Source organism: Schistocerca nitens, chromosome 12 (assembly GCF_023898315.1).
Source record: "Schistocerca nitens isolate TAMUIC-IGC-003100 chromosome 12, iqSchNite1.1, whole genome shotgun sequence".
In the NCBI taxonomy this organism is placed as follows: Eukaryota; Metazoa; Arthropoda; class Insecta; order Orthoptera; family Acrididae; genus Schistocerca; species Schistocerca nitens.
This window is the reverse complement of record NC_064625.1, coordinates 110,521,871-110,540,235: the sequence shown is the minus strand read 5'-3', so window position 1 is coordinate 110,540,235 and position 18,365 is coordinate 110,521,871. Positions and strand designations below refer to the sequence as shown.

The window sequence follows — 18,365 nt, the reverse complement described above, 5'->3', positions numbered from 1 at the left end:
TCGGTCTTCACCTTTACAGGTGAGAGTTGTGTTTCCATTCCATGCTCTGTTGCTTCGATTCTGGCGTGATGTGCGAAACCCATGTTTCGTCTCCAGTTACAATCTGACTCAAGAAGCCATCACCTTCTTCGTGATAACGAGTCAAGAACTTCATTGCACACTCAAATCTTTGGTTTTTGTGGTCCTCTGTTAGGAGTTTTGGGACCCAACGGGAGCACAGTTTCCTAAACTTTTGGTGTTCAGAAACAGTGTTGAAAAGCACTGATCTCGACACGTCAGGAAATTCGTTTGAGAGACCTGTTACTGTAGAGCGCCTGTTCTCACGAATCCTCGCTTCAACTGAAGCCACCAAATCGTCTGTAATCAAAGAAGGGCGACCGGAGCGGTCCTCATCATGGACGTTGTCACGGCCGTCTTTGAATTCTCGTACCCACTTATGCACTTTACTTTCACTCATAACAGTATCACCGTACACTTTGCAAATCTGTCGACGAATTTCTGCAGTAGACAGGCTCCTTGCTGACAAATACCGTATCACTGAGCGAATCTCACACGCGGCGGGCGAGTTGATAGCCTTAAACATTTTGAAAGCACAAACAGAACCGTACAGTTTAGCTGCAGAGCCGAAACTGAGCGAAGTTGTTCCCGAGGCATGCCAGTACACGACACCTGCGCTCGTTGCGGTATGCGCGCGAACTACTAGTGTCTACAACAAAACGGACCTTACTTAAAAAACACGCCCCCTATAAAGAAAATAACGCGCAACTGCGATGTTAATAACTGAATAGAGCACACTGTTTTTTTAATTGAGATAGTCATTTGTTTCATTCATTTACCCGGAATTTGGGGACTGCAACATGAAAATGTTCAAAGGAGAGCAACCTCTGGTACCGGCTACAGGTTAGAAACCGCACACTTTGACGTAATGAACAAAGCATGTTACCAACGTAAAAAAAAAAAAAAAAAAAAAAAAATGTTTCAAATGGATCTGAGCACTATGGGACTTAACTTCTGAGGTCATCAGTCCCCTAGAACTTAAAACTACTTAAACCTAACTAACCTAAGGACATCACACACATCCATGCCCGAGGCAGGATTCGAACCTGCGACCGTAGCGGTCGCGCGGTTCCAGACTGTAGCGCCTAGAACCGCTCGGCCATTCCGGCCGGCTACCAATGTCAAAATAGCATTTCATAAACCTCTCACTTCTTTCACTGCAAAGCATTTCCCTCTCGGGCATTAGGCGGCAACAGCGGAGTGAAGCGACTGGCTACAGTCGGTGCGTGCGAAAGTTTAAAAGGCTGTACTTCCAGGGGTCATAATTGCGTACTGACAGAGTTATGGCCTAAATTTTCGCGAGGGATCGACATCTGATATCTCGTAAATGGGCTTTTCTTCCTTAAAATATGAGGTCAAGATGGTGGTGTTGCCTTATCAGGCCAATTAAACTGGATTTATACGCCAGACCCAGGTTCGGGAGGACGCCGACTCAAACCCGCGACCGGCCATGCAGATTTTTCCGTAATTTCCCTAAATGGTTCCAGGAGAATGCCGGGATGGTTCCTTTGAAAGGTTATGGGCGATTTCCTTCCCTATCCTTGACACAATCCGAGCTTGTGCTCCGTCTCTAATGACCTCGATGTCGTCGGGATGTTAAACCTAGTCTTTCTCCCTTCTGGATTTATACAGCGGCTGACAAACAGATGAAGTACCTAGAAGGCATGGACGAATGTCAATGTATTTTCGTTTACGTTTATTCCATTGGCGGGTATGTAAATGAACATATCTGCAGTTCTCTTGGCATACACAACAGCCAATGCAGTGCATTAGTGTTCTTCGTGTTTAGTATTGTTACCAAATTCCTTCCACAGGGACAATTTTACATCCAAAAAAGCTATGTCTTTTAGGTGGTTGTGACAAATAACATTCATTTTTTTCTTTAAGAATCAAAGGAAATTTTCTCTCTATAAGAACTCTGAAGTGAACTTACAATTATTCCAAATTTATACATTATATTTCTTAACTTACCGTTTGCACAGAGTTACCTATTAAGTGCTACACAATCACATCTCTCCTTCCATTGCCAGTGCTCTGAAAAAATTGTAAATAAAATTGAGATTGCGCGCGAAAAATTTAGACTCCTCTAACAGACACCGCACCAGTTGCAGAGAGTAAATTCTGTAGTGAAATATGTACAAAAGATGACAGAGGAGGCGTCGTGTCCATTCGAACGCCTGGAAGTCAAGTTTTGGGGAGGTCAGAAACAGTCTCTAAGAAGACGCACCGCTTCTCTGTTTCGGGAGCAGGTGCTTTCGCTTACTAAGTGCAGAAAACAGACAAGGAAGGCGAGAAAAACTGTACCGTATATACACAGAGACACTGTAATGGTAAAGAGAAGTGTTAAGAGAAAGATGGGAAACCGTGAAACTGAAACAGGGGCAAATAAACACAAAAAAAGATAAATAAAATGAATCGTACCTCTGCTGCTGCTGAAACAGATGGCAAAAACAATTAGTGACTTCTACTAAAATTAATAATGTCACAAGTATCTTGATAATTTTTAAGAAACCTAATACTATCTCGAGATATTCAAAATAAAGCCCATAGAAATTTCCACAATTAGATACGAGTTTGAAATTTTTAAGAGACATCATCATCCTCTTTAGCTCTCAAAATTACATTTTTTTTTAAAGTTCCACCATTGTGTTGACTGGGAGCTGGCGATTTTACTAAATTTCTTAAAGCGGTTAATAACGATTCTGTCAACAGTTGCAGTATTTATATTAGGCGATTAGTTTCGAGCCTCACAGTTTCATTTTTTTGCTTGGCCTACCGAGGCTGCACTGAAAACGCCTGAACTTAATAATAAACATCAAAGTGGTAACATATGCTTTATAAATGTCTGCAGAGTGAATGCCATAGTCCATACGTGCCTCTTGCTAAGACTGTGGCATAGTAAGATCAGGAGCTTTCAGTCGAGCCTCAGCACACCAAGTTCGAAAATGAAACTGTGAGGCTTGAAACTAATCGCCTAATATAAATACTGCAACTGTTGACAGAATCGTTAATAAACGTTTTAAAAAAATTACTAACTGATAAAAGTCCGCCATTGCAACTTCGGCCTTTAGCCATTTTCAAATCGAACAGAGCGAAAATTTTGTGCCTATGTACAGGTCAGAATTTACAAAGTATTGAACACGTTTGGAGTTTTGGGGTATTGTTTTAATCCGAGACCTGTGTGACTAAGAGAAAAGGGACTGACAAGATTGTAGTTTAGTCCCTTTAATCTCCAAACCAATCAACCAACCACTCTCCGAGGACCGAATTTTTTGCTGTGTTCCATTTCAAAATGGCTAGAGGCTGAAACTGCAGTCACGGATTTTATAAGAAAACAATTTTAACTGTCAAAGGAGACGATGCGGCCATTTAGAAAGTTTTATTTAACTATGAACCAGAAGCAAGGAAATTAGGAAAATTTACAGATAAATTTGAGTCCTCATTAGTGGTGCAAAATCAGTGCACCAAATATTCTTGGTTACATGACTGGGGATACTAGAGGCGACACCCACGCTTAAAACGTTCTCAGTGGGCAAGTCACAACATGTCTTGCGTTTAAACCCGAGCTTTCGAAGATTGTCGTCATCTTCATCGTCAGAAGCTGGCGAAGGAGATGGTGAATGAGGTCAAAAGCTCAAGTGTTGAGTTTGCAAGATGTTTACTTGGCTCGTAGACGGGCAGCATTGTATATATTCGATATTAAAGTTTTCGGCATTACTGGACTAATATTACACTAACCAAACGGCGAAATATTTGTCCCTTTGAAGTAAAAGAATTTCTCGAAAACCTTATTTCAATGCTAATTTTATTAATCAACAGCTTCAGTTGCACCGCTTACCTAGAATTTACCTAGGTTTCAGTCGGGATAACCCAACCTTCTTCAGAATAACAGTAACTAGCTTACCGTTTGTCCATGGTGGACATCGTCAAGCTAATACTACAAATGCATCAATTATCGTCAGACTGTAAAACTTATCTGGAACTGGAGTTCCAGTACAGCACTCGTGGCTGCCGCATCGCGGTCGCGAAGTGGGGCCGAGGAAGTTCCAGGTAAGTTTTATAGTCAGACGATAATTGATGGAGTTGTAGTTTTAGCTTCGCGCTGTCCACTATGGACAAACGATAGTTACTGTTTTCTGGAGAAGGTTGGGTTATCCCGACTGAAACCTAGGTAAATTCTAGGTAAACGGTGCAACTGTGGCTGTTGATTATTAAAATTAATATTTATACAGTTGCTGACAGTTGCGACATATGGCTTCTGGGTTTTAATCAATGATTTTAGGCCCAATTTTCTATCTAATATCTTAAATACTACTGAAGGAAATTATCGTCAGCAGCCATAATAATAGTTTTTTCTTAAACTTCCTATATTAATTTAAACATATATTGTTGCTGATGATATCACTCCCAGCAGAAGACGAAACGGTTAGCATAAAATTGCCTAAACCGCAAAAATATTCGTCACCAAAGAAGTGGATGACAGCATTATATGATAAACTGAACAGTTCCAGACATATTTAAGGTTAACAGCTATCGTGATACACTCTGTAGACAAAATATTATTATCTCATCTTACACTGGATGTAGCAGGTACTCACCAGTTGCAGCAGCAGGAGGCAGTGTAATGGTGACGGTGGTGACGTGAGGCTTTACCTCAGTGGTGGAGGTGACCACCTGCTCAGTACCGGCGACCCGCGTCACGATGAACGTGTACGTGCGGAGCCGCGTGCTAGTCACCACGGTGGTGATGGGCTGCACCGGCAGTAGCGGCGTAGCGGTCACCACGTGGGCATCACCGTGGTCCACTGTAGCAGAGGCTTCGACACCCAGCTTTGTCAAGATCTCCGCCCCTCCGTCATACGTCACCAGCACAGCACTGTTCAACTGGTCAGCCCCAGTAGCGCTGACTGTTGCCGGTGTTTCTTTCGCAATCTCCTCTCCTTGCAGCAGCACCTCGGTAGGTACGACCACCCCGTCCAACTGGGACGAAATCTCCGGTCGCACATCTGCCGTGGTCTCTCGTACCAGGTCTCCGCTGACAACTGTCGGACCCACTTCGGTCACTTCAGTCGGAACCACAGCTCGGTCTCCATCCGACACTTCGCTCGAGCCCTGCAGTACTTCCGCCAGGATAGTAGGTTCCAATTCCAGATCGGCAGTGCTAGTTGGGACAACAGAAGTGACGCCAAACCTTGGTCTAGCTCTAGTAGTCGCAGCTCGGCCGAAAGAACTCTTGGTGGGTGATGTCTTTCTGTAACGGTACCCTGTGGAAGGTGGTCTGGTCGTTCGTGCAGTGGCTCCCTCCTGGGACCTGCTCTTGGTGGCGGTCGGCGCCACACCTTTAGCAGCGGTCGAAGTCCGACGACGTTGACCAGGAAAGCCGAGACGTGTCTTAGTTGGGCGCCGCGTGATGCTGAAACGTGTCGGACGTATGAAGCGCGGTCCGTCAAAAGTACTGCTCTCCGTGGTGGTTGGCGTCTCTATTGTTGTGATGGTACCGTTACCATCACTTTCACCGTCGGGACTGACCAGAACGTCGTCAGGCAGCGGCGTTGTGGTTGTCGTCGTCGTTGTTGCAGCTGTATCTTCCTCTGACGATATATTCTGACTGCCTTCGGCAGGACGTAGACTCGAAGTTTCTGTGCTAGCTTCTACAAGATCTGGAGGTTTCTCAGACGAGGCCTCTGCTGTGGAGCTGGTCTGGGGAGCAGTTGATGTAACTCCTACAATTTCCTCCCTAACATCAGAGGGAGTCAACCCGTTAGACTCGACCTGATGGGCAGGGACATCTGGATCCTTGACGGGTGAACCTGTATCGATCTCATTATCCTGTGTGGTGAGACCTAACTCGTCGATTGGAGATGAGAGTGGAGATGTCGCCACGAAACTGATGGTGTGGACTGACTCTTCAGTGGTGAGGAGGGAGTCACGACTCTGAGCTGTCGTCCTTTCCTCGACAGTCGATCCTCTGGCTGATGGCTTGGTCACGATCTCCTCTGAGCTCGATGGTGCTTTCACCTCTTCCACACTCTCTAGGCTGGGTGGTGCTTCATAACTGGCTTCCCCTTGACTGACTGGTACACTTTCTCCCTCTATTTCACCATTTTCTTTCGATACATCTTCTTGTTCCTCCTCATCATACTCTTTTGATTTATTTTGACCAGACTCTTGATCTTCTGCCTCATCCTCCTCAAGAGACTCCTCTGACGAAGTTTCTGGTGTCGAATACCTTTCCGTGGAAGGCCTGTCACTGGAGCCGAACAATTCCTTCGAGCTGTCCCCCGTAGTGCCCTTGGTACTCTGCGTCGGTAAGAAACGTCCATTGAAATTCAGAGTCGTCTTCACGTGAGGTTCCTCTTCACCTTCTGTTGACGTGATGCTGTTAATATTCGTTGTAAACTCACTTACCCTGCTAATGAGGTTTTCAGTAGTGGTCCTACCATACTGGCTGAACTTGAAAATATCTCGTATATGCGACACTGCCTGCGGTTTTGCAGAGATTATGCTCGTTGGTCTGTCGGTTGGCTCACCAATCGTGCTGATGGCACCAGTAGTGGTTCTGCCATACTGATATGGTTTCAAAGAATCTCTCGGCAATAGTGCAGTCTGTGGTTTCAGTGAAGGTACACTCTTTGGCGTCGTAGATACGTCTCTTCCATTGCTTCCTTTGGATGGTTGCCTCTCTCTGGATGACTGAATCACTTCGTCGTAGTCCTCCTCCTCTTCTTCATCCTGGTCGTCCCCCTCCTCCTCGTCATCTCTCTCTTCTTCTGAATCGTTATCTTCTTCAATGTCTGATGATGGGTAACCGCTCGTAGAAACGCCGTTTTCGCTAGACGTTACTTTATTCTCCCTTGCTAGCGTCGAATACGTGACAGCTTTGGTGCCCTGAGTCGAAACCACAATACTAGTCGGCCTGACTGGGATCTCAGTGTCCTTGTGAAGCACTGGTCTCCTCCGAGTGACAACGATCCTCCTCCTCTGGCTTGACATCAGTGTCGGTACTGCCGCTGCAGTGACTGCAGATTTTGGGCGTTCAAACTCAGCTGCAGTGGTGGTAACTGGAGAGTCTGTCTTCTGACGTGTGGACACTGGACGCTTTTTCGTCACTATGATCCTCCGTCTGGCTGACGATTTAGTCGGCTTTATGTCACGGCTGGTGGTCGCTTCCAGGACTGGAGCTACTGGTGTAGAGACCTCCTCCTCCTCCTCATCATCATCATCTTCAGACAGATGTCTCAGTGCTTCCACGTAACGAGCTTTTACTACAGCTGGTCTCCCCTGCGCTGGAGGATCGTCGTCGTCTTCAAATGAGCGTCCAGGTTTCTTTCTCCTGGCCACAATAACTCGCTTCCTCTGCGGCTCCGTGCCACTGTCATTCGAAGGTTTCCGTATTATCTTAATCGTCCGCAAGCCGTAATCACCTAAGTTTATGTACTTGTGCTTGTGCTTGACGGCTGGCGTCGCGAGGTTCATCTCAGTCACGTGGTCAGTCTGCTGTGCCTCTGACAGGTGTAGGACCTCTCCTCTCTTACGAGTGACGTTCTGGAGATCGTCGTTAGCTGACGGTCTGTTAAGAGGCCGGCGCAGACGCACTACTCTTGTCCTACCTCGGTGGGCCGGCCTTCTCGTCGTCGGCTCGTCCTGTGCATCGTCAAACACATCCGGACTCCTCTTGTGCCGTGAGAGAATTTGGCCAGACTGAGATGCTGATGGTAGAAACATTACTGCAGTGTCATCTGCGGCAGTTTCAGTTTCTGAAATGATTTCGCTTTCGTCGTCACCATTGTTGTCTTTGCCCCTGATGTAATCACCTACGACCTTCCGCTTGAGTGGGGCAGACTCAGCGGGGCCTTCGGATAAAAAATGACCGGTGGCGTTGTTGTTGTTCACAGAGGAAGACGACTCCTCAACTGCTGCTTTTCTAGTATTCATTAGAGGTCTCGTAGTGTATCCAGATCTCCTCGATATCGTTGTGGTAAGCCCACTAGAAACGTATTTGCTAACATCACCTACTATGCTCTCTAAGCTCTGAGTCTCCACCTCGCTGCTTTCCAGTACACCAACATCTCCCATCGCCGACATGACATAGTTGTCCAAATAGTTTAGCTTGTGTGTTGGGACATCTTGCTCTTCGTCGTCATTACCAAAAGAGCTGCCAATCTGTGGCAGCCTCGATGGCTCCAATTTTGGTACAAAGCGGATCTCACGCTTCCTGATGCTGCTGTCTCCAGTTACTGTAGATACCACTGTGCTAAACTCGCCTGGTCGTCGTCCAGAGACGTACAGTGTTACAACGCTCGTCTCCACTGGAGGCGCTGGGTCTGGAGGTCTGTTATTGTTTCCGTTCCGCGTTTTCTTCCTTGGAGGTTTCCACGTGCGGACTACCTCGTCGTCGCGGCCCTGGGACCCCTGCTGTTGGACATCATCATCATCTGGTACTGTCTCGTCTGCCTCTGATTCACGCGCTAGACGATCAGCGTCGTCAGGTCGCTGCTGCTGCTGTTGTCGGCGCCTCGAATTCCTACCTCGTTGCTCAGAAGGCTGCACCTGCTCGAGTGGCACTTCAGCGTTGTCTGGCTCTTGGAAGAGGAGTCCTTTTCCAGTGGGCAAGAAGTCTGGTTGTCCCAGAGACGCCAGTATGTTTGGCTGAGGAGGACTCTGCATGGGTCCTGTGGGCCCTAAAAGCTGAGCCTGCAGCAATGCTGGGAGGAGGAGTGAGTTAAGTTGGTTGTTGACAGCAGTGGGGGTCGGTGTCACCACCACTGTGTCAGTAAAGAATTCAGTGGCCGTGATGACTTCTTCTGACTGGTCCACAATAGTCGTGTAAATTTTCTTGCCTCGCAGAGTTATTGGCAGGACTGTCGATTTTCCAGTGGTGAGAGTGGTGACGTACGTGCTGGTGCGCGTCTTAAATTCGGTTGTAGGAGTGGGTGGAGGTGCCGGTGGTTGGTTCTGCAGGGCCAGAAGAGGGTTGAGGCCTCCCGGAAGACCACCTCCGAGATTACCGAGCAGAAGTTGTGAGAGTAACAAGTTGGCCAACGGTGCATTGGCGGCTATGGCTGGCTGTATGGTGCTTACTGTCGACTCGACGTCGTACACTGTGCTCGGAATGATGTGCGAGTAAGATGTGAGGCGGCCACGGATTGTGGTAGGCGTAAATATCACACTCGTCGTTGGCGTCTCACGCAAGTAGAACTGTGTTATCTCTGTAGCTCCTCCGGCCACTGCTGCCGTTACTTCACTCGTCAAGAACAAGATTGTGCCACCGTCTTTGACTGTGGACGTGACATACTGGTTTGGCGATAGCACCTCGGTGCTGTGTCGCGCTGTCAGCACATTTCGGTATTCAGTATTCTTACCGTTAATCACAGGTATGGTGGCTTCCTCTGGTATGTGATGAGTGACTGTGATGGTGCCATCGAAGGTTGGCAGTGAGAATGTGAACTTGTCCAGCTCGGGCTCCTTGCTGAATCGCGTCCTACTGCTGGCACTGTTGCGCCTCGGGCTCGTGTTCGTGTTGCCGTTGTTCCGGCGGGTGGCACGTTGAGACGAGAAGCTAGTGTCTGTCTGTTTGCTGTTGGAGTTGCTGGTGGTACGCAGCCTCGGCGGTTTTGGCCTCGAAGGGACGGACGAAGTCGTCTCGTCACTCCTGCTGTTGCCTCCTCTCCTCCTGCCACTCTTGTTGGTCCGTCTGTCACTTGTCGCGGTGGCCGTCTCTGTATTCTGTGGCCGGCGATAACGAGAGGTACCACTACTTGTGTCCTTCTCCCTCAAGGTAAATTGCGCTCTACCCGAGGTCGCAGATGACGGCGAAGGCTTGATCCGCCCCTGTGGCGTCGGTTGCTGTTGCTGCTGGTTCTGTGTTCGTCCTCGGCCCGAGTACCGGCCGCTCGATTTGCTCTTCTGCTGTGGTGGGGGTGGTGGTGGAGGTGGCTCCGGAGTTGCCGGTTCTTCGGGTGGTGCTTGTGGCTGTGCCACCCTGGCACCAGGTCTTCTGAACCTCGACGAGTACGTCCGTGTGGCTCCACTCGGCTTGTCCACCTGGCGCTTCGTACGTCTCCTGAAGCTGAACGGTCTGATCTGCACTGGTTTGTATGGGACTCCTTTGCTGCGTGGTGGTGCTGCCTTTTTTGACTCCTTATGCTCGCTTCCTTCATAATCATTGTCTCTCAGCTCGTCTTCATCCTCTACATCCTCCTCTTGGATGTCTTCTTCATCCTGTGGCTCGTCTTGCGCCTCATCCTCATTGTTCTGCTCTTCTTGCTGCTGGGGCTCCTCTTCCTGACCTGGACGCTTGAACAGGCTGCGTGGAGGGAACAAACTGTTTCCTGGGCGTGGTCTGTTGACAGCTGGCTGGTATCTCAGAGGTAACCGTGCCCTCGGCCTACTGGTGGTAGTGGATGCTGCGGAGCCTACTGGTCTATTTGACGTCCTACGTGTGGTCGAACTTCCTCTGGAAGGAGTTGTCAGTGATGTCTGCGATCTGGGTGTTGTGGTGGTGCTCGCCCTCACCAGTGGAGGGCGCCTCAGGCGATTCAGTAGCGGGTTCCGGCGCGCAGACTCTGTCGTTGAAGGAAGTGGTTGTGTCTCGTACTGGCCATCGTTGTCTGTAAACTGTGGTGTCTCCTCAGTGACGAGTGTGGTGATAAAGTCGTCAGTCTCTAGAGTCTCGTCGGTAGGTGTCGTCGCTGGGAAATAGTTGGCTGTCGCACCACCGCGAGAGATTGTCGAGGTCGGATTGACGCGGCCCCTGTACCTCGAGGAGCTTCCAAAGTATCCAGCTGAAGATGAGCGTCCAGGTGCAGCACTTGAGCCTCTGAAGTACAATCCTCTGCGACTGGATCCTTGAGGGCCTCCAACTGCTGTTGGGCTAATGGCCCCAGCTCGTGTCGAGCTCCGTCCTCTGCCTCCAGTGGGGAACGCAGAAGATTGCCCTCCGGGCACAGGAGATGAGCCTCTTGGTCTAGAGAAACGGCGTCCACTGCTGGCAGATGGGCGAATCTCGTTAGCGGCTGACGACGATGATAAGCCTCCTCTTCGGCTTCCAGAGAACCTTCCAGTGGCGGCAGCCTTACCCACGGCAGCAGGTGTTGCTGTGATGGTTGGAGTTACAACAGTCCGTGTCACTGTGGCTGGTCGCTTGTTCTGAGGCCTATATGGTGGTCGCGTAGCCCCTTGCGTGCCAAAAGGGCGAATTGATGGTGTGAAAGTATTCTTCTTAGACTGGTATGTTAGGCGTGTCCTGTTGCGTCCTGAACCTGACCCTTTACCAAGTAAGAACTTGGCGCCGTCGTTGTCTGACTCATTCTCACTGCTATCGTCATCCTGCTGCTCTGAAGACGTCTGTGGTGTCGTCGACGTTGAGGTTTCATCACTGCCCAGAGAGCTCTCGACCACAGCTGGTGTTGGCGCTGTAGTTGTCACAACTGCTGCGGTTTGAGCCACCACAGGGACGCCACTCACTGCTGTCGGAGCAACTACAGCTACAGGTGGTGCTGTTGTGCTTGGAACATCCACTTTGAAAGACGATGTGCTTTCAATTACTTGCGCATACCTTCCACCCACCAATGTACCTGAGACTTTGGACTCATAGAATGTTGTCGTACCATCTTTGGCCATTGTGCCATCAATCAGTCGCACCAGCCCTGTCCTGTATGTCTTGCCAGCAATCTCCACTGTTGGAGAAGGTGCTAGAGCCAGATGTAGAGCACTTTGACGTTCTTCATTCACCTTTATGGAGGAAGTGCTCTCCACTATCTGTGAGTACTGCCCATTGATGTACGTGCCAATGGCTTCTGTGGTGAAGAACGTAGTGCTGACGCCATCAGCATCGACAATTCGGCCCTTGTTGAGGGAAACCACCCCCACTGGCAGTTTTGGTGTTGGAGTAGGCTCCACTGGTACTGAAGCTGGAGCAGGTGGTATGATACGGGTTTTCCTCTCTAGTATCTGGGCATACAGGCCATCAATGTACGTTCCGGAGACATCAGTCGAGAAGAGTGTGGTGGTTCCGGCCTCATCAACTATGCTACTGACAACAGTGGAAAGGAATCCCGTTGGCAGCTCCACTTTTGTTGGGGCTGATGTAGCTTCCTTTGCTGCTGGTGTTGGAGTAGTGTCCACAACTGATGCCGATACCACTGGTTTAACTGTTGGCACACCTTCCCCCAGTTCTTGTGCTTTGGCCGACGTCGCCACAGCCCTCCCCGCCAATACAGCTGCTGCTTCATCTGCAGCTACCGTACCGTTCACAACCTCTGTTACAGTCTGCAGCCTGCTGTTGACAATAGTGCTGTTGCCAATATACGACGTCGTCAGGAACGTGAAAGTGGTGAAGTAGGTAGTAGGCTCATAGATGACCTCACTAGGATTAATGACGGCGACAACTGATGTAGCTAAAGGATCGATGTCCTTTGGTGTAGTAGTGGGGACGATCTCAGCTTTGGTCTCTGTAGAGGACGACACTGTCGGCGTTACTACCTCAGATACAGTCTCCTCGCGACTGGTCACTGTGGATGTGCCATCTTTGAAAAGTGTCGTCCAATAGGTGAATGTGGTGAAGTAGGTCGTAGGCAAGGAAGGATCGTCCTCAGTGGGGACAAGGTCGTCAGTGAGCAGAGCAGTCCTTTGCGGCGTCAGAGTCTCAGTGACGACATTTGTGACCGTCTCCAAACGGCTCTTCACATCCGTGGAAGTTCCCTTGTATATGGTTGTGAAGTAGGTATATGTTGTATAGCTAGTCTGGAGGAGCAGCGTTGGAGACGGCTCTAAAGATTCGGTATTGCTCTCTGAACTGACCTGGTCGTCCAGTGCTGGCAGGAAAGGCAATGCATTGTGGCGTTCTGGAGGGGCAATGATTGTGCGCTCTCCACTGGAGCTGCTGATCATTGTCTCCACCACGGACGATGTGAGCTCCGGCTCTGAGGTGGCCAGTATTGCAGGTGGTCTTGTGATGGTGGCATACACGTTCTTAGTTCCAACAGCAACTCCCAGCTTGCTCTTGGCAGGCACTATAATGCTGTTCTCAATGTCATCGAAGAAGTCATTTGCCGGTGTAGCCGTGGTGCCCTCACTGTCAACTTCATTCAGCGACGACCGCGGCTGGCTGTGCTCACGCGTTATGGTGCTGCTGTAGAGGTACTGACGACGGGGAGCGTTCTTTAGAAGTGGCTGGTTCTTCAGAGGATTGTCCAAGTCGTCTTCCTCCACCTGCGACAACTGACTGGTCGGGCGAATGTCTTGGGCAGCACTTAGAGTTGGTGTTGCTTCCAACAGTGCTGTCGGTGTTACGATGTTGGTGTAGACCTCTGTGCGGCTGCTCACTGTCGTTTCACCATCTACGAAGATGGTAGTGAAGTATGTGTACGTCGTGTAGAAGGTCTTAATGACATCCTGGTCCAGGGCAGGCGTCGCTTCCGTGGCCATCTCGCGCTCGATATCTACCGAGTCCACAACAGCTGAGAAGAGTTCCTCGTCTGGGAAGAACTTGGTGGTCGGACGTCCGATGCCAACGCTGGTGGGTGCCACCTCTGGCGTCGGCTCTACAATGTTATCGGTACGTGCTAAGAGCCCAGCAACAGCAGGATCTGTCACACGGCGGAAGTAGTCCTTGTCCACAGTTTCCGTGACGACATTAGTCACCACTTCAATGTTGCTCGCAACGGTGGTCGTGCTATCCTGGAAATAGGTCGTTAGGAATGTGTAGGTAGTAAACACAGACTTGACAAGCAGCTCCAGTTCGCTCTCCTCCTCTCCTTCGTCTTCGCCTGCCGGCGGCGAGGCAACTGTGGTCGGTTGTAGGACGACGGCTGGAGGATTTTCTGGCGTTGCAGCAGTTGACGGTTCAGTCGCAGCGTGGGTTTCCTGCTCTTTGTCGCTTCCATCTGTGATTTCGGGTGTTACCGAGACCTGAGGTGGCGGTGGAGTCGGTTGCTGGTGTACTGTCTCTGGTGGAGTGGTGACGGCAGCAGGAGCTTCTGGAAGGGCAGTGGATTGAATATTTGCTACAGCGACTGGCACTACTTGCGTGGCTAGTATGACCTGTGATGTCACCACTTCTCTTGTTTTGATCGATGTCGAAGTGCCACCGTCGACAGGAATGAAAAAGGCAGTCAGATGCGTGAATGTCTCATAGATTGTACTAGCAACAATCTGTGTAATCAACGTAGGTGTCACTCCATCCTGCAACTGACTGGCAGGTGTACCTTCCTCTTGTCCGACACCGGCATCCTTAGCGGGACTGGGTTCTGTCGGTGATGGTTCGACGTCTGTTTTCGGTGTGGTCACTTGTGCGACAGTAGTTCCGGGAGTTTCTTTTCCAGCACTGCCTTCAACAATATTCTGGTCCTGAACACCGCCACTTGTCTTACGACCAGTCTCGACCTCATTCGACAAGTCTCCCTCTGGCAAAGTAGTGGATTCTTGTGGTAGGGTACTGAGCGTGCCGTCGCCATCTTCGATAGTTGTCACACCGTCTGTGTCAGTAGTGAGGCCTGGCTGCTCTGCAGGGATTGTCGCAGGAGATGTAGTGACCTCTTCCTCACCCTCCTGTTCCTGAGATCCCTCCGAAGATGGTGGCTGGGAGGCTGCCGTGTGAGTAGTCTCCAGGTCAACTGTGGAAGTCGGCGCTATTGCACTCCCTGTTGGCACGATAACTTTTGTGTCTCCTTCATAATAAAATATACTCGAGGCCGAATAGATAATTTGTGCATAGTGACCGTCGACGGAGCTGCCGTGAATCAGAGAAGTGAAGAGGGTAGTTGTGTCATTGATGACCTCAGTGCCTGCAATAGCTTTTATTAGACCGAGTGGGTATTCCTCATCACCGTGATCAAATAACTGTGTCATCGCCGTGCGATAAGATGTTAGTGGTGCTGTAGATGTCACCTCTAATTCTACTGTAGAGTGCACTTCTTGTTCTCCTTCCTGTTCCTCCTCGTTGCTTTCCGGTATTGGTGCTTCCGTGATCACTTCCGTTGCATGCAGCTGCAGTTCTGGTGTTTCGACGACGACAGGCGACGGTTCTATCAAGTCGTCAGTTCCATCATCCAGCACAGATGACGGTTCGATGGCCCCATCAACAACTGACGTCACTGTCGCCACCTGGACTTCTGTCAAAGATGGTTGTATCACTTCTGGTGCAGCAGAAGACGACTGGTCATAGTCTTCATAGTCGATCACGACACTCGTTACGGGCACTTGCACGGCTACGTCATCATCCAGGTAAGTGGAGGTCGCTGGAGAGTCAAATATGTCCTGTTCACGGGAAAGCACTTCCAATTTGGCACCCTCATCCGGTGTCGTTTCCTGAGTTGGCGGTGGGGGTGTCGTTTCCCTCGGTGGCGGGTCAGTTTCCTTGGGCACTGTAGGTGGAGGGTTTGTGGTCGGAGGTGGCGGTGTGGTTGGCGGTTCTGGTGGGGCAGCTTCGACTACATACACTGACGATGCGACATCTTGATGCTGCGCTTTCTGACGCCTGCTGGCAAACGTCTCCGGCAGCACCACCATAGTGGGCAGTGTCGTGTGTGTCGTGATGGAGTGGCCAGTAACAGTGCGAGTCACCATTCCGGGTGTATGCGACAAGAACGTTTTTACTTTTGTGACGACGCCCGGTTGGAAAACTGTAGCGTCGCCTGCAGCACTGGTCACTGCCCGTGTCGGCTGTGCTGGTGGCTGCTTCTTGGCAGTGCTGGGCGTGAAGACAACAACAGTGTCACCAATGGTGGTGGTGAAGTCGGCAAATCCAGTGTAGGTGACCGTCTCGCGCAGCTTGCTGAGGCGCGGCGGGTCGGGTCTGCCGCCCCTGAAGATGGCCTTCCCAGATCTGAAGCTGGAGAGGTAGTCCTTCTTGGGCTGCTGGGGAGGAGGAGCATCACCGTAATCTGGACTACCTAGATCGTCACCCTCGTCACCCGACTGGGAAAAGCCACTGGGGGAGAAGTCGTGCCGTACGGTGAAGGTCGGCAGGTCGTTGATGGGCCGGACGGTGACGACCTTGTCGGGACGGATTGTCGTGGTGGTCTCGTCCCTCTGATGACCCTCCAGCTGATGACCCCCCAGCTGCTGACCGTCAGGCTGCTGCCGGTCGGTGTCCCTCTTGCGGAACGGGTCACCGGCATCTACGTCCTTTACCCGCAGGCGCTCCGTCGACCTGTTGATGAGATTCTCCGACAGCTGGGCTCCGCCGAAGTCGGCCGCCGGGCGGTCGTCCTCGCTGTCTAGAAGCAAGAAGTCCGCACCGCCACGGTCTTTGACGGCCTCACTGGAGAGGCGGTACCTGTCCAGGACGCCGACAGTCGAGACCCGGCGAGGGTCTGGAGGCGGCTCGTAGGGCCCCAGGATGGGTGTGGCTGCCACCACCGAAGGCGGCGCCTTGGAGGCCAGCTGCAGTTGCGGGGGCGGTGGCAGCACCGTCGTGGGGAAGACGAGCATCAGTGGCTTGGTGGGCCGGTCGAAGGACACCCGCGAGCTGGTCGTGGCCACGACCTGCGCCCTGCCGCGCCCCACGCGGCCCGTTGCGAACTCCGTGGTGGTGCCCTCGCGGACGAACGTCGCCGCGGCCAGCACCACGTCGGCCGCTGCGGCGCGACCAGCAAGCCCCGGGGTTAGACGGGCAGGCGTGGCCGAGGAGTGGGGGAGACAGAGTGCCAAGAGCGGGAACCAGGGAACAGTGAGTGCAAGGGTACGTCTGGCAGTGACTGCCGTGGCCACAGGGGGGCTGCTTCCCTGGTGTTACACTATATACAGACCTGTACTGCGCAGACCGGGACTCGAACCTGGAACCTATACCTTTTGCAGCCACTGCTGTTACGTTTTTGGTAAACATTTTTGGAATACAGTGATCAATAGATTATTATATTTTAACTAAAGTTCAGTCTTGATCACAACATTTATGTCTCAATAACATAGGTGACCGGTTTCGGTTATATTTATATAACCATCTTCAGACCCATGGCTTCCTTGGAGGATGGTGGGCGGAGCTCTCCTCAGCTGCTACAAAGTCATCAGCTGATGAGAGCTCCGCCTACCATCCTCCAAGGAAGCCATGGGTCTGAAGATGGTTATATAAATATAACCGAAACCGGTCACCTATGTTATTGAGACATAAGTGTTGTGATCACGACTAAACTTTAGTTAAAATATAATGCTGTTACTGACTAAGGTATCCAGACTCAACTAATAACCCGCCGTCACTACCTGATTTCAACCAGTACCTCTCCTATCCTCCAAACTTTACAAAAGTTCTTGAGAATTACTACACTACTGGCCATTAAAATTGATACACCACATTAAAATTGCTACAACACGAAGATGACGTGCTACAGACGCGAAATTTAACCGACAGGAAGAAGATGCTGTGATATGCAAATGATTAGCTTTAAAGAGCATTCACACAAGGGTGGCGCCGGTGGCGACACCTACAACGTGCTGACATGAGAAAAGTTTCCAACCGATTTCTCATACACAAACAGCAGTTGCCTGGTGAAACGTTGTTGTGATGTCTCCTGTAAGCAGGAGAAATGCGTACCACCACGTTTCCGACTTTGATAAAGGTCGGATTGTAGCCTATCGCGATTGCGGTTTATCGTATCGAGACATTGCTGCTCGAGTTGGTCGAGATCTAATGACTGTTAGCAGAATATGGAATCGGTGGGTTCAGTAGAGTAATACGGAACGCCGTGCTGGATCCCAACGGCCTCGTATCACTAGCAATCGAGTTGACATGGATCTTATCCGCATGGCTGTAACGGATCGTGCAGCCACGTCTCGATCCCTGAGTTAACAGATGGGGACTTTTGTAAGACAACAACCATCTGCACGAACAGTTCGACGACGTTTGCAGCAGCATGGACTATCATCTCGGAGACCGTGGCTGCGGTTACCCTTGACGCTGCATCACAGACAGGAGCGACTGCGATGGTGTACTCAGCGACGAACCTGGGTTCACGAATGTCAAAACGTCATTTTTTCGGATGAATCCAGGTTCTGTTTACAGAATCGTGATGGTCGCATCCGTGTTTGGCGACATCGCGGTGAACGCACATTGGAAGCGTCTATTCGTCATCGCCATACTGGCGTATCACCCGGCGTGATGGTATGGGGTTACACGTCTCGGTCACCTCTTGTTCGCATTGACGGCACTTTGAACAGTGGACGTTACATTTCAGATGTGTTACGACCAGTGGCTCTACCCTTCATTCGATCCCTGCAAAACCTTGCATTTCAGCAGGATAATGCACGACCGCATGTTGCAGGTCCTCTACGGGTCTTTCTGGATACAGAAAATGTTCGACTGCTGTCCTGGC

At 50.5% G+C, this 18,365-nt stretch overlaps 1 protein-coding gene across 1 annotated transcript in view; it reads right to left on the bottom strand.

The window, feature by feature from the left end:
- The window catches only part of LOC126214938 (uncharacterized), a 204,651-nt gene that overhangs the window by 169,366 nt on the left and 16,920 nt on the right, over window positions 1-18,365 (bottom strand). The window contains exon 2 of the mRNA XM_049941576.1: window positions 4,656-16,637. Within this exon, the coding sequence (XP_049797533.1) occupies window positions 4,656-16,491 (11,836 nt within the window). The 5' untranslated portion in view covers window positions 16,492-16,637. The remainder of the gene's footprint in view (window positions 1-4,655; window positions 16,638-18,365) is intronic.